The 15175-nt window shown below is 41.8% G+C and overlaps 1 protein-coding gene across 1 annotated transcript; it reads right to left on the bottom strand.

Moving 5' to 3' along the window:
* Positions 1–232: 232 nt before the first annotated feature.
* On the bottom strand, positions 233–15170 carry papss1 (3'-phosphoadenosine 5'-phosphosulfate synthase 1). The gene is made up of 12 exons (XM_088302473.1): positions 14900–15170; positions 13659–13773; positions 13345–13580; positions 10966–11104; positions 10691–10809; positions 10486–10599; positions 9998–10109; positions 7841–8046; positions 5112–5247; positions 4617–4885; positions 4092–4321; positions 233–2431 (listed from the first exon to the last, which is right to left on the bottom strand). The coding sequence occupies exons 1-12, from the start codon at positions 14960–14962 to the stop codon at positions 2293–2295; spliced, it is 1878 nt and encodes a 625-aa protein (XP_088158599.1). The 5' UTR covers positions 14963–15170; the 3' UTR covers positions 233–2292.
* Positions 15171–15175: the final 5 nt, after the last annotated feature.

Below are 15175 nucleotides of genomic sequence, written 5' to 3'. Positions count from 1 at the left end.
AGAGTTGAAACAAGAATAGTACAAAAATCGCGGGAAAAATTAGCACTGCTATATCATTCCAAAATTTTTTTTAGTTTTTTAGGATTTTAATCCAAGATTTTTTTTTTAATTAAAAGAATACATAGATACTGTGTATGTGGGTCGGCATGGTGATTGATATATATATATATATATATATATAAAAAATACTAAAAACACATTCATCATGTCACTAATTTCAACGGTTGCCACTGTTTACTTACTTTTTGATATATTTTCCCCATTTTTTTTTGTTTGTTTTTTTAAAGTTTTAAAAAGCAGTAAAGTTCAGACCTCAGCGATGACTGTAAAGAACAGGAAATTCAATACATCTTGAAGTCAGACAGGATGAAATTTCTCACGTTCGATGTTAGGTGGACACTACTTGGGGTGCAGTCGTGCACGTGTTCCCCATGTACGGCATTGTTTGCATCTGGAAGCCAGCTGCCACTCTCTTGATCCGCGAGAGCATCAAAGTGAGGTTATGGGGTTGGGGGATTTCGGGGGTCACTCGTGGGTCTCATTTAACACACAGCTGATGGAGTGACAGTGGGGAGGAATTTGATTTTGAAAGGTGAAGCCATGTGGACTGCTTCAAGGTCATACTGACATCACATTTCATAAGCAGAGTGCCAGTTACCTTTAGCAGAATGTTCTTGCATAATGAATCAAATGACCAGCTTGTTTTGTTTTTAGTTAAAAATGCTTTACTGGACAAGAAAGCTTTTGCAAAGGGTATCCCGTGCTGGTGAAAATGCAGCAGCTGATTACACGCGTCAGAGACGAAATGCCACATGGAATAAATTAGCAACTTTAGATGGGATGTAACAAAATAGCATGCCAAATGTGCTTAAGACGTCTTGTTAGGATAACAAATATACAAGTACAAAAACAAAATAACGTTCAAGAGTGACAACTGTGGATACTAATTAAACAGACTTTTATCATGGTCTTAAGTGTATTCTGATTCCATCACGTATGTTTTCATTTGGCCAAGGCACTCAAGATTTACAATTAATACACAAGATTACAGTACAAAGAAACTGCTCCACTTTGAGTGAGATCTTTGGTACCATAACTTAACCCCCAAATCAAATCAAACTACAGTCCAACTTCCTCAAGTGTTTACCTTACCATGAAGTATCTGATACCCTTGCCTCAAACTAATCAACAAATCCTAAGCCCCCTGGTTTTCAAACTCACGGACGGCCGCCCCAGGTCACAAGCCAAGCAATTTCATATGGTCGAACATAACCAGAAGGTAATGCTTGTAACAGAGAAATGTAACGTCAAGACCAGACGAGCTTCGACAAAGCTTGTGTACGTTTGTTTGGTTTTTTTTTTTTTTTTTTTACATGGTTTCACAGTTTGGATTTTTCAACCACAACTGCGATGTGGCCCACGATGACTAAAGCCCTAAGCCCAGAGCTCCGTCAACATCACTATAAGGTGCCTTTGAGACTTTCCCATTTCATCAAATAGTTTAGAACTGAACTACACTCTCAGTGCAGTTGGTTATTTTGTTGCATATGAGGTCAAGTTCCTCCAAGTTTCATGAACAGTGTAAATATAAATTAACGGCAAACTGACAATGCTAACAGTAAAATGTGAGCTTGCGAACAGGGTGGACATTTTTGACAAATGTTAGAATTTTATGTGCACTTATTGGACCTATACTTTGCAACATGATTCAGTCAGCAAGCTGACTGTACTGTTTCACAAATATATTACAAGTTTCTCAAAGGTTGGTACGGTACATCAATTGATATTTTTATGATGTAAATTGTGAACCATACGTGTAAAGTAGATTAACTCGTCACTCGAGCAACAAGCCACTTAAAAGAACACAAAATACTGTCCGTGATGTGATTGAAAACCTAATAGTACATTTTAAAGGTGCAGTTAACTCCAACAAAGAGGGTTGACAATTTCTTGGGGGAAAAAAACAGTATAAATGAAGGGAAGACATTTCAAGAGCTTGATCATATTTGTGTTCGTGCAAATATTTTTCCACATTTAAGAGTTTCATTCTTTTGCTACATTTACATGACAGTCCTTGTGATGAGGACACCAAAGGCACTTTATAATGATCTTGACCCAGAGACTCTATTCCTAACCCCAAACACCACCCGCACCATCGCTTATGCAACAGGTGGCCAATAAACGGTGCCCATAATTTGAATCAAGAAATAGAAAACGCACTGTGATGAGCAATCATTGAATGGTCCCAACAAACGGCAATAGAAGAGTTCCGTTTTCTTGGCGTCACGCCTTTTACGCCTTCTCCAGGGACTTGTAGTATTCTTTAAGCACGGCCCAGGCCTTGGGGGCCATGAAACCGTCTGGAGGATTGTCGCCTTCGCGGGCCATCTTGCGCATGCGTGTGCCCGAGATGAAGTCGTAGTCTTGATGGCTGTGGGGGAGAAGATTAAAACGTTTTCTTTGGGTTTCGCTTAGGACTTGGAAACAGGGATGCTTAGGGAACACCATGTGTTCTTTGAAGTGGGAATTAATATCAATAACGTCACCATACAGTGATGCACACAGCTATATTAGATAACCATGCAGTATGTGCGATATATATATGTATACACACTACATTTGTTGAGTAGAATTCTGTCTTTCATATAAATTGATGGTTTATTCGCCTTTATTTTAGAAAAAGCCTAACATGTAAGACCAAAACATTTATGGATAAATTTTGTTTATTGTAATATTGATTCTTTTATTGCTTGTTTGTTGAAAAAATACATGGGAATAGGACCTCGAAAAAAATAATTAAAAATTAAATAACACGCAACATTTAAGAAAATAAAAGTGCAATTCTATTACCATATTTTCCGGACTATAAACCGCCACTTTTTTCCAAGATTTTCAACCATGCGGCTAATACAGCTGTGCGGCTTTTCTGTGGATTTTTTTCACCGGTAGGGTCGCTCCATAGTTCAGAAAATACGCTAAATCTTGAGAATTAGTCGAGTTGGATTGTGGAGAGTAAACCGCTGTGTTGAAAAGATGTGATCGTAGCGCGCTCAAGCACCCGAGGGCACAGCTCGCCCAGCACGACAAAGTAGAGGGAACAAGGGCAAATAAAATGTTAAAATGTTTGCCTGAAAACGGCTTACCGTAACTAGAATCCCGCGTTGCATTTTATTACTTTGTGCACTTTGTCACCGTAAGTAATCGTGGCTTGACTTTAACCTTTGGCTAAAATGCACCGAGGGATTGTAGTTAAAATAAGCCAATTTAAGGATAAAAATTAAACCTTCGACGTAGTTATTAGACAATGTTCGACGGAATGTCGGCTTGTAGATCACGGTCCCCTTACACCCTGCAACTTGGTATTTCTTCTCAAGGTTGCTGTGTAAAAAGTATTTAGAGGGTTGGGATCTATGTTGATGGGGTCGCAACGGCATAATAGCGGTGTAATTCCCCCCGGTAATAAAAATGTCAATAAAATTATTTTAAAAATTATTATTACAAAACGTCAAACTCTATTTCTATTTTTTACTTTTCTGGTTACAGTCCGGAAAATGAAGGATTACTATATTTACCTTTGGAAACGAGAACTGTTTAATTTCCACATTTTGTATATTGATCTCTAGATGCCCTGAGAAAAAAAAAGCATTGCATGGCAAAAGCAGAAATATGACTGCCCTTTGAATTGACTCCACAGAGCCATGCCCCGGCACATTTTGTTTTGTGTACATTTTATTCAATGTGAAATTAGAACCAGCTTCTTCAAGTTGGCAAAAACTGTTGAGACCTCATGAGAGAACACTGAAATGCATCTTTTACATCGCTTTCGAGCTTTAAAAAAAAAAAAAAAAAAGGATAGAACTGAAGGCATTGAACACCGCCGTCTTTGAAGTTTTGTACTCGTACTGGATGTTCTTGATAACAGCGTCACACATCGCGTTTCATGGACAAACTAATACAGGCCACGGTGGAGACCAATGTGTACCCTCCCCATTCGGATTATTCTTCCTCTGCAATCTCACTTGCAGCAAAGATGAAGGAAAGAAAATGGAGGAAAATAAGAGTGCAAAGCCAATTTTTGCCACAATACTCACTTTTTGGGCTCGTAGAAGTCCATGGCTCTTTTCACTTTGTTGTAAGCAGCGACCTTGAAGGGGACAATCTCCAAGGTGATGAGGCCCGGGGCCATAGTGAGGACTTTGGCTCCGTGGGTGGGCTCGTACAGGTCCTTGCCCGTGTCGGGGTGGGGCATGCCGGCGGGGTCGCGGCCCACGATGTAGAAGTTGGCGCCGGCTACCATACGAGCTCGGCAGTGCCACTGCACCTGTCAAGGGAGGACACATGCTCTTTAAAATACGATTAGCAAATTGGGATCGAAAAAGTGATTGCAGCAATTACATGTACAAGGAGTTTTAATCAAAGTATGAGCTCTGAAATTCACCCAAAACCAAAATGGCTGACGGGGTTCTTGAGACTTTTTTTTTTAATGCATCCTGTTATAATTTATAAATCCACCTAATTCTGTGCAGATTGGTCAAACTGGTGTCCGTATGTGGTCTTATGGCGGTTAGTTATGTCAGGCAACACTAAATGTGACCCCAAAAAGAAAAAACCTTCACCTCAGTGGGCCCGGCGTACATCATGGGTGAGGGGAAGATGGCGACGATGGTGGAGTCCGACTTCAGGACGCCCTCTTCCAGCACGGCGGCGTGCTGCCTCATTCTCCACGGCAGCGGCACGTCGTCGTCCTTGGTCCAGCCGCCCAGCGGGTGCAGCAGGAGCACGGGCCGGCGGTAGCCCCGCTGTGTCAGGCGCTTGTGGGTGTCCTGCATCAGGAGGGCGTGGCCATTGTGAACCGGGTTGCGCAGCTGGAAGGCAAACACGGCATCTGCAGAGGAGGGAAATGTGGACTGCAATTACCTTCTTCATTCATTTTAAGTGTTAATGTGTTAATATACTCTTCTTATGTGAGGGAAAACTTTGGAGCCCCAGTGGGATAGGTCCAAAGAGGGGCTTGGATAAGTTTGATGTGGAAGAAACAGTTAAGCATTTTAAATTCATTTAAATGTAATTAGTTCTTGGGCCCTACATCTTCCACTCAAAAAAAAAAATACCTGCATTCATTTCTTTAAATTTCTGTTTGAGCTCGGTGGGCGTCAGTCGATACTGGTCCAGTCCATCGTTCCAGTAGATACGGTCAAGGACCTGCAGGTCGCCACCGACAAGCCAGTCACCGCTTTCCATCACCATCTGAAACGGGAGTCACAGCAGCGGTCAACGCTCAATGCAAACATGGTCCAAACAGGAGACAACCGCGAGCCGTAAAAAAGCGTTTCGGCGAGCTGGTGCGGCGCCAGGCCAAGATCTAATAAAGTCCAGATTTATCAGATCCGAAACAGCGGGGACACTCACAAAATTGATCCATAGTAAAGCTTGGTCAAAACATTTTCTCCACTTTTGAGCTTCATTGGAAAATGTCACCATCCATGTAGGCTGTCTTAGCAATTACAAAAAAATGCTGGTTTGATAGTTGTCTTTGGTGAAACAGTGTGTGGCTCATTGCCCAAGGTTATTCTTGTATGCTCTGTTCCAAGTAACTGTCATCAATTACATGTTATGGTCACGAGACCACAGTTTAAGTGGGACAGCAGCTGTCATGTTAGTCAGAAGACCTTGTACAATGTCTGCACTCGTGTTTTCGAGATGCAACATCTCTTCCGACAGTTTAAAAAATATATATATATATTGATTATTTTTTTGTTTTTGAATACAGTAATAGAGAAGCTGTTCCTCAAAAACATGAATTAGGACGGCCGGACGCCGAGCGATGCTGCCGAACATGGTCGGCAAACAGCGTTGCTACGATTTCAAATTTTAATTGCAAGTGAACAGCGTCACAGTGTTGCATACTGTCGCCAGCACAAAGCAAAGGCCACTCAATTTTTCAGTTTATTCAGAAAACACAAAAATCGGAGCCAAATACTGATTACATTGTATTTCTAAATCATTTCATTTCAGGGCGAGAATTGAATGATCTGTTTGACCAACGGTATAGCCGGTTTTAGAAAAGCTGGCTAGCATCCCGAGGAGATGTTTAAGACAAAACATGTCTCTTTTGTCAAACATGATTTTGGCCATTATTTTACAAGGGTGAAAATATGTAACGGCCCATCAAAAAAAGTGATCTTGTTTTAAACACTTTCATAACAAAAAAAATTACATTTTCGGATACCAAGCAAAAGCCAGTCGGTCGGCGCCAAGCCGCACAAATTCAGTCTTGTGTTTCACAACAATAAAAAGCAAAGTGTGGAGACTGTATAGTAGTGTCTGCATGTACAAATGTGCCTTTATGAGGCGGGACCGGCTTGTGTGTGTCCTGGCGTGAGCTGAGTCTGGAGATCTACAAGACATTTATCCAGACTGCCTCACTTACTACTTATTTACTTTTTAATGCAAAATTCACCTGACAAATTGAAACATTATAATATATAACACTACTCGGCTGTTTGCACCCATGTTGGCATTGCAAATAAACATCTGTGCTCAATTACATTACCTGAGAAATAAAGGTTGAAATGATAATAGTATACTCTAATGGTAACAGCGTTTAATATTATCCTAAAAATACAGCGCTATAATATTCAACTTTCGAACTCCATCTGCCATTTGTGGGGAAAAAATATTTGTGTCTCTATTATCTTATCTACCTGAGCCTCAGAGCGACAGATTGAAACAATTTACAACACATGCAGTGAGAGTGAGTCAGCATCCAGAAATAACACCTGCCAAAGCATGCTGGACCAAAAGCAGCGGATCAAGCGATTAGCCCGGGCGTCCGGACAAATTGGGGAGAAGGAGCGCTTGACCCCAACTTGCCTCCGTTTAGTCTTTCCATCAGCTAAGTGAAAAAGATGACACGTTGGAACTGTGTTCTGTCAGCGCTGATTCCAAGGCGGCAGAAGAGTGGTTGTAGAAGCTCCTCACTTTGGAGATTTATGACGGTGCAAACATTTGTCTTTTAATGTCACACCTGCTCCTGGAAGTGCGCACCTTTTCAACTACGTCCAACCTTGAGAGCCACCCTGTTGGGTTCCTCATAAAGTGAGGGCCAACCACCTGTGTTGCTAAGGCTAGGTCCACACAAACAACATGAGTTTTTTGGGGGGTTTTTTGCAAGCGAACTTGTGTCTTTTACTGAGCTGTGGGCCTTTGTCCACACGCAAAATAAGTTGTGGAGGGCGGAAAAGTGAGCTTTTGGAAAACTGTGGTCAAGATAAAAACATTTCCAAAAAGTGTTTGCGTCTAGACAGGGAGAACAGCATTACTGTGACGAACGCACACTGATTTAATAAAGAAAAGTAGTACTTCTTCTCCAAGTTTTTTTTCTTTATGCTTTTGAGGCCAAACAAATATTGCAAATAGCACCTTTGCCGAGTCTTATCAGAAGCTTATGCTGTTGGCCAACGCTAACCTGTCCGGCCGACAAAACTCAATGCAGCTCTGCTTAGCTTTTGGTGAACAAGGGTGTCGCAGTTATGGGGGACGTGGGAGATTCTGGTTGACATTGCCTCTACATGTTACAGTTTCAGACAGTGTAGTCACTCGAAAGGGACTCTGGATTTTCACCCAGTAATGTTTGAATCTTTGTCATATGAAAAAAAAATAACTCGGCCGAATTATCATGTAGGGCCCTACTCAAAACACTGCTGATACAATTTAATGAAGGTTTTATGATGGCAACAATCACATCTACTTTCCAGTGGGACACACAAAAAAAGAAAAACATGCCAAATCCCATCACAGGTGTTGACCCATGCGTATCTGTTTGCATTCAGATACTGACCTTGATGTAAGGGTGGGTCGTACATGTGGTGCCCCACTGGCGGGCGCAGCGTTCCTCCTTGCGGTGCTCGTAGAACTCGGGATTGCGAAGAATGGCCACTCGCCTGCCTTCATACACCAGCGCCATCGCCGTCACGCCGTCCAGGCGCTCTTTGTCCTCAGAAGGCACCGGCAACACCACCGGCACTGAAAGGTTTATCACACCGCCTAGAGCCCAAAGTGAAAGTTATTTACAGTTCGGTCCGTTAGTTGGGAAATGCCAAGAGTTTTTTTTTTCTTCATTCCCTACCTATCACAATAGACTTCCAAAACAAAACAAGGCAAAAAAACAAAAAACAAAGATGTGATTGAAGTGTGGATCTTAAGCGGTAATTAAAAAAAAAAAAAAGGCTAAATTGTGTCCAACTCCCTCCATGCTCAGGTGCTCAAAACGGAATGGAGGGAATTCTTGATTTTTGTGAATCTTGCTGCCTGCACTTATTTTGTGTAATGCATGCTTCATTTTTGTTCAGATCAGATTCAAAGAGGAACAGACAGGACTTGTGCTGTCTGGGCCGCGCCAAATGATGAGTTAACATCTTATATCCTACATGGTAAATGTCCCATTTTTTGTGGAATCGTATATCTTTAATAATATGGGCCTGAGCATCCCACAGGGCAAATGCGCTATTGGAATCGTGGATCTACTTTTATCATAACAGGTTCCACAGAAAATTCTCAAGCACCCATGACCCATGTGCTGAGACTGATCAGGCCATGTTTTATTATGGGTGAATTTGCCCAAATTAGCCAATTTTATTTTGTTTCCTACGTCATCTAATGTGGCCAGAGAACAGTGTTTAAGTTTGGGAATTTGACCTGAAAAATGGATGCGAGGGAACTTGCGTGTGTTTTATTTTAAATTATTGGCATAACATATCAAAAACAAGAATGTTACAGCCCAAATAAATATGACCCTAGGTTTTACTATGAAAATTTAAAATATGACCGCCTTAGGGGAAAGTCACATGATTTTAGAACGTGAATTGTGGACGCATCCTTAAAAGTTACGATGGATCTTGTGGCTGTGGCGTCAGAAGGCCATGCGGCCCCCAGTGCGCCGTCGTCTAGTCCCAACGTGCGGTCTGAGCAGCTGCTTCACATTAAAACTCCCACGAGCCAGCAAGGCGGATGCAAACGGGACTATTGTTGATTATCTTAGCAGAACGTTCAGTTAGCGGCGAGCTGGCGACTTTGATTGACGGCGAAAAGATGAATTCCTCGCGCTCCAGCTGCAATTTACTGGCACGATGAACGACATGTCAATCTGTGATATTTAGACACCCCATATCCATATTTCAGTTATCATCTCTGCTTTTTATTTTAGGGTATTTGCGCTTGGACAGCTGTTGTTAGAAGCACCTGCCAAATTCAGAAAAATGATACATCAGCTATGCTAATCTTTTACTCTTTTATTTCCAAAACATTTTATGTATGCGCATGTAACAAAAACATTTGGCAGAACAAACCAAGCCTCAGGAATTGGAAAAGGGTCACATGGGTTATCTTGGAATGTTCGTGAAGCATAAGTTGCAGTAATTGCGCTCAAAACAAAATATGACTCCACTCACTGCCAAAACAGAGTACAGATGCTTTTTCTCCAAATGCTAAAAGTGCAGCTTTAGGGGAACCATTCTGACAATAATTTATTGGTCTTTTCTAAATCAGAACAAATCTGAACTAAAACTGCAAATAATATCAATAATCACTATTATTTGTTGAATGAAATGTAAATTGTGGGTGCATTATTTCTGACATTTTGCAGATTCCCAGCAGAATGAATTTCCAAGGTAGGCTTTGCACACCATCTAGTGGCCTTTTAGGTTTATTGCAAACAAACTTTGCACATTAAAATGAATTGCCTAAGTGCATGCACACAGTTTCGAATAAAATTAAACAACCAAATAATACTTATCGGTCTCTTTTTTTTTTTAATGGATGCTTCTATGATCATTACTTATTTTTAATTATTTATTTTTTAATGATGAAAATTGATGGATTAATCTGCCCATTTTTCTCTATAGTCAGAATAAACTAGTGATGTGACTGGAAAATACTTTTTTCCCCATTGACTTTCCCCTCAATGCAGTTTGCCTCCTTGAAAAAAAAAATAAAATACCATCCAGCAGGCAGTCAAAGTGAAGACACTGCAGATACTCTCGCTCTCTCATGAAGCCGTTGAGAGGCGTTGCCCAGCCTTCAGCCAGCACCTGAACCCACTGCATGTCCACCTGATGGTCACACACACAAATCAACAACTGTAAATCTATTTTGTAGAAAACAAAATATGTGGGAAAGTCATTGTTTTATGGTGTACAACTTAAAAAATATATGAAAACTGTCAGTTTGCCATATGAAATCAATACCTTTGTGGTTGTAGTTTGCCGGGGGGAAAAAAACTACACTAAACCATATTGATTGGTATTGCTGTCTGTTTGATTTAAACAAGAGGCACATTATTTTCTTGTAAAGGCACTATGTATGATACAGCTCTTGTACTGATTTTTCAACAGATTGTAAGAACGGCCATAATATTATGGCTGGTCAGCATCAATACAATTACTTATGCACTGTCGACCTCACTGAAAAAGGACAAAAGGGAGAAACCTTTCCAATCTGAAGAGCTGGTAGCGTCTCTGCGTCAGCCTTGGCCAGGTCCAGTTTGTTCTCTTGAACGTATAACTCTTTCACCTCGTAAGAAGCATCCACCGGTACAATGTCCTGCGATGATGACAGAAAAGCAAAAGCATTCAGAATTTGTACGACCACCAGCAGTCGGATAAAAGTGAAAATTGTTGTCTTTGGCAGTCACCCTCTCCTGAAGCAGGTCAACCAGCTGCTGGATGCACTCATTCACACTGCAGGAGTCGGTCTTCAGCACCAGCTCCGGCGCCTCGGGTTTCTCGTACTCAGAGTCGATCCCAGTGAAGCCTGCGTGAAAATACAGTTTCGATAAATATCACGCGACGTGGCTTGGGCGAGGGTGACAATGGGATCATGAATGCCAATTTGCTTCTACATTATGAGTAGGAATCCCACAAGTGGACTTGGTGGCGCATTTCACACAGATGCCAAAACATCCTCTACCTCTTATTTCGCCCGCTCTGGCTCTCTTGTAAAGGCCTTTGACATCTCTCTGCTCGCACACGTCCAGCGGGGCGTCCACAAAGACCTCGAAGAAAGGAAGCCCTGCCGCTTCGTGGATCTTTCTGGCGTTGAGACGATCCTGCAGACAGCTCGGTCATGAAAAACAATGGTGGTACTGATCGCTGATGATTACTTGAACAAGAAACGTAAACGCTTCATAATCAACTACAAATTTAACATTTTAGTGTTCTAATGAAATTTAACTTCAAAAGGTGAACATTTGGAGCAGCTGAGTCTCTGAGCAAAATCAACTGCTTTCCACATGCCAACTTCAATAAGTAATTTTGACATCTTTCTTTAAATAAGACAATTAACATGCAAGGCGACAATGTTGCTCTAACATGATCATTTTGCAAAGCTGGGAAACCTTGCTCCAACGCAGTAATTCCCAACCACTGTGTTGCGTCACAGTGTGTCGTGAGAGCCCATCAGGTGTGCCAGGGGAAATGAACCAAAAATCACTTAATTGGTCTGAAAAGAATTCATTTAGTACAATTAATATAACGTATCATCTATATCAGTGACATTAATTCCATGAACAAGCTCTTAACTCAATTTATCTATACAATCACATCAAATAAAAAAACACTTCTATACTTGGTGTATTAAAAAAGCGCTGATATCCTGTGCTACTGTATAAGAACAAGTCGACTACAAGTCTATGTTGTTAAAACATTTTTATTTTGTTGATTTAAGTTGCTTTAAGTGAATTATAGCCACAACAGTTGCCAAATAAATGCTTTCTTGGCTTATTTGGGAGCAAAGAGCATTGATTCCGCTGTTACTACTTTATCTGTTTGAAATGCAAAATCCTTAGTAGTCTCTCAGAAAGTCTTTGCAATTGGGTGGAAACCTTGTATTCCTATTTCGAACTAAAACGGACCAAAACGTTTTTGAGTTTTTGTCGACTAAATTTACAAAAACTAGATGAAAATTTTTTGGAGATTTCGTCAATTAAAACTATCACAAATTGGAATACAATACAATACAATTTTATTGATGTCGCCCATTTCGCAACAGCTGGAGCAGTAACAAAGCACTTTCCATATGCCGTTAAGTAAATTAGCAGGTAATTTGAACTCAAATTAAAACACAAACAATATACACCAGAAGAACAGCAGATGAGTGACAGTCTCATGTTGAGGCAAAAGCAAATGAATAAAAATGTCTTCAAACAGGTTTTAAAAGTAGACAGAGAGTGGGCGTGCCTAGAATTTAATGGAAGCTCATTCCATAGGGAAGGGCCAAAAACAGAAAAGGCGCGATCCCCTGAGGCCACGCTTAGTCCTCAGCTCCTCCAGCAGCATTTGGCCCACAGACCTGAGGAAGCAGGCAGGTGCGTAGGGGTGGAGGACTGAGAGGGGTACGCTGGGGCGAGGCCATTTAAAGCTTTGACTAAATGTGATGAAAACTAATAAGCGTTTGCGTCCAAAAGACAAATAATAAATCTAAAATGCCAGCCCTCAAAAAAAATAAAATCAAACACCGGCTGAGAGGACGCAGCACACTGCTTCTTTGCTGATCACGGTGAGGATGCACGGCATAAAAGCACCGATCGGGATATTTACAGAGACTGAAGTGGGAATTATTTATTTATTTGAATGAGCATTGGCCCCAGTTTTTTGACTGTAGGCAACGTCACTGTCACCCGCCTTCTTCTTATTTGAAATGCAACAGCTCCGGGCTATGCGTACACCACTTAATGTAACATTCCAATGTGGCCACACCTGGCTATGGAACTGTTTGTTCGCTGAACACTGGCTCTCCCAAAGCGGCCCCGACCAAAAGCACATGCCACGCCGCGATGCGCACTGTTCAAGACTGTTTATCTGAAATCAAGGTCCACTCACTCCCACGCCAAAGTAGGCGGCTGCAAGCAGTGTCGGACAACGCACGCGACTGCTTGGGAAGCAACCCGCGAGATGAAGACGCAAGCTAGATCGTAAAGCACTGATTTTGTTGTGCTAACGACTTGTTTTAACGGCCCGAAGCTAATTGTTGCTATTAGCCGTGCCATTATCCTACTGTTAGCCAGGGAGGGTAAAGATTCACGTCTGCCTCCTCGATGAGTGCTGCTGCCCGTTGGCGGGCATATCTAGTACTGATGTAATTTTTACATGCAAACCCATTATATAAGTGTCAGTGTTAAATGTATCCAAGTGTCCCTTTAAATAAAACAAACCTATTTGTATTATTCTATTCCCTGACTCAATGAGAATGGATAAGAGAATTGATCAGGAATCGTCTTGATAAGCAGCATCACTAAAGGAATAAGAATCGCTAAATTTCTTTTCAACTCCATTCTTAGGCATGACTCACCCTGCTGTAGGGGGAGATGAAGCTGGCCAGGCAGACCAGTCCGGCATCTGCAAAGAGGCGTGCCACCTCAGCAATTCGGCGGATGTTCTCCTCACGGTCCTCAGGGCTGAAGCCCAGGTTTTTGTTCAGACCCTGGCGGATGTTGTCACCATCCAACGTGTAGCATGGGATGCCATGGCAGACAAGATACTCCTCCAGGGCCATGCTCACCGTGGTCTTCCCAGCGCCAGACAGACCTGGACCACAAAGGGAGAAATAAATAAATCACCTAATAGGATAGATGCTACTTGACTCATTAAAGACTCACGACTGACCAGTGAGCCATACAGTGCATCCTCTGAAGCCGCCTCTCGTGCCCACCACCTGCCCACGCTTGTTCCTGCTGACGTGGTGTGCTTGATAAGTGACATTTGTGGCACGCTGTGTCCCCTGTTTTGATTCAGCATGCAAATTGGTTAGTCACTGAATTCAACATAAGGAATTGGGTTCATTGTGTTAACTAGTTGTACCTTGAAACAAAAGAGGAAAAATGGAATTCAGCACTTAGCTACAATCAGCAGCTAAGGTTTTGATTCAGTGTCTGTGAGTCTTCTGGTTAAAGCTAGATTGACACTGTATGTTTCAATTAATACAATTTATTTTTTTGGTCAGAAGTAGAACTTCAAATATGCATCATTGCAATGCAAATAGGACAAAAACGGGGAATTGTGTAAAAGAGGGGTATACGGACATATAAGGACGGAAAAATACCTAGACCAAGTATCGGTATCGGGCTAATACCGGCCTTAATTTAAGGTATCGGATAATCGTGGACACTGCCGATACCATCTTGGACAATTAAGTTAATATATAAATATGAAATGTAACTAAACCAGTCTCAAATTAAAAAATTACAAATGCAATACATGTTAATCTGATTTCTTCTTCAGTGCTTGACGTTCTTAAACACAGACCCCATTTGACTGCACAGTGTACCTGCAATACATAAAATAGTTCTTAAAAACTTTGATAACCACTAATGTTTACAGAACCAATGTGATTACCATCTCATCAACTGCCCCCCCGCTAAATTGAAATCTTCGTGGACTTCCAGCAACATGTCTTATGACGCATTGTTACAGCTGCAGCTGTTGTTAAAGTGATATATAAATAAAGATTAGTCGCGTAATAGTATATAAAGATTTGTAATGTCCTCACAAGGGCCGCGGGAGATGCTGGAGCCTATTACAACTGTCTCCAGTTATTGTCAGTAGGCAGGGTACATCCTGAACTGATTGTCAGCCAACAATTAGCAAATAAACAGATTAAATAATATTAAAATAAAAAAAACGACATGCCCTCCCCCCCAAAAAAATTTAACCTATTTGAATATATTCCGTGATAGCGTCAGTGTACTGTCTCGGCAGCCACTTGGTTGAGAACACGAGCCATTCAAAACAAGATAACAAACAGGGAACAGCAAACTATGCCAACGGGATAAACGTAACGGAGAAGTAGCCCGATTTTTCGACGGGGTTAGGATGAAGGGGAAATTGATCTCGCCCAAGACACGCACCCAGTTCTGGGGCGCGTTGCTCAGCTTCTGCTTCTTGTACGAGTTTCCATACGTCTCCATCATGCCAGCCCGTTGGTTCGCGATGTTCCACCGTCTTCGGACGCGTTGAAGATCTGACGAGCCGTTACCCGCGTTTGCCCGTGATGTGAGCCCAACCCAGTGCCGCTAGGTATTACCTAAGCACGGAGGTAAGCCTCAGCAAACTGGGAGGCTAGCAACAGGAATCGGTTTACTAGGGGCCACGTCGCCTGACGAGGTGACGTACTTCCGCTTTTC

The sequence above is a fragment of the Idiotropiscis lumnitzeri genome, chromosome 8 (assembly GCF_059441095.1).
Source record: "Idiotropiscis lumnitzeri isolate Australia: NSW breed Sydney's pygmy pipehorse chromosome 8, RoL_Ilum_1.0, whole genome shotgun sequence".
NCBI lineage: Eukaryota > Metazoa > Chordata > Actinopteri > Syngnathiformes > Syngnathidae > Idiotropiscis > Idiotropiscis lumnitzeri.
This window is presented reverse-complemented; position numbering and strand designations above follow the sequence as displayed.

Bases quoted from the DNA above. Each gene is read 5' to 3' on its own strand.
- papss1 (XM_088302473.1), bottom strand. From the start codon at position 14,962: ATGATGGAGACGTATGGAAACTCGTACAAGAAGCAGAAGCTGAGCAAC. The intron at 8,047-9,997 runs GTATTTTATTTT...TTTGGGCTCTAG, and splicing joins CTTTGACTGCCTGCTGGATG to GCGGTGTGATAAACCTTTCA. The intron at 4,886-5,111 runs GTATTTTTTTTT...CCTCCTCTGCAG, and splicing joins ATTTAAAGAAATGAATGCAG to ATGCCGTGTTTGCCTTCCAG.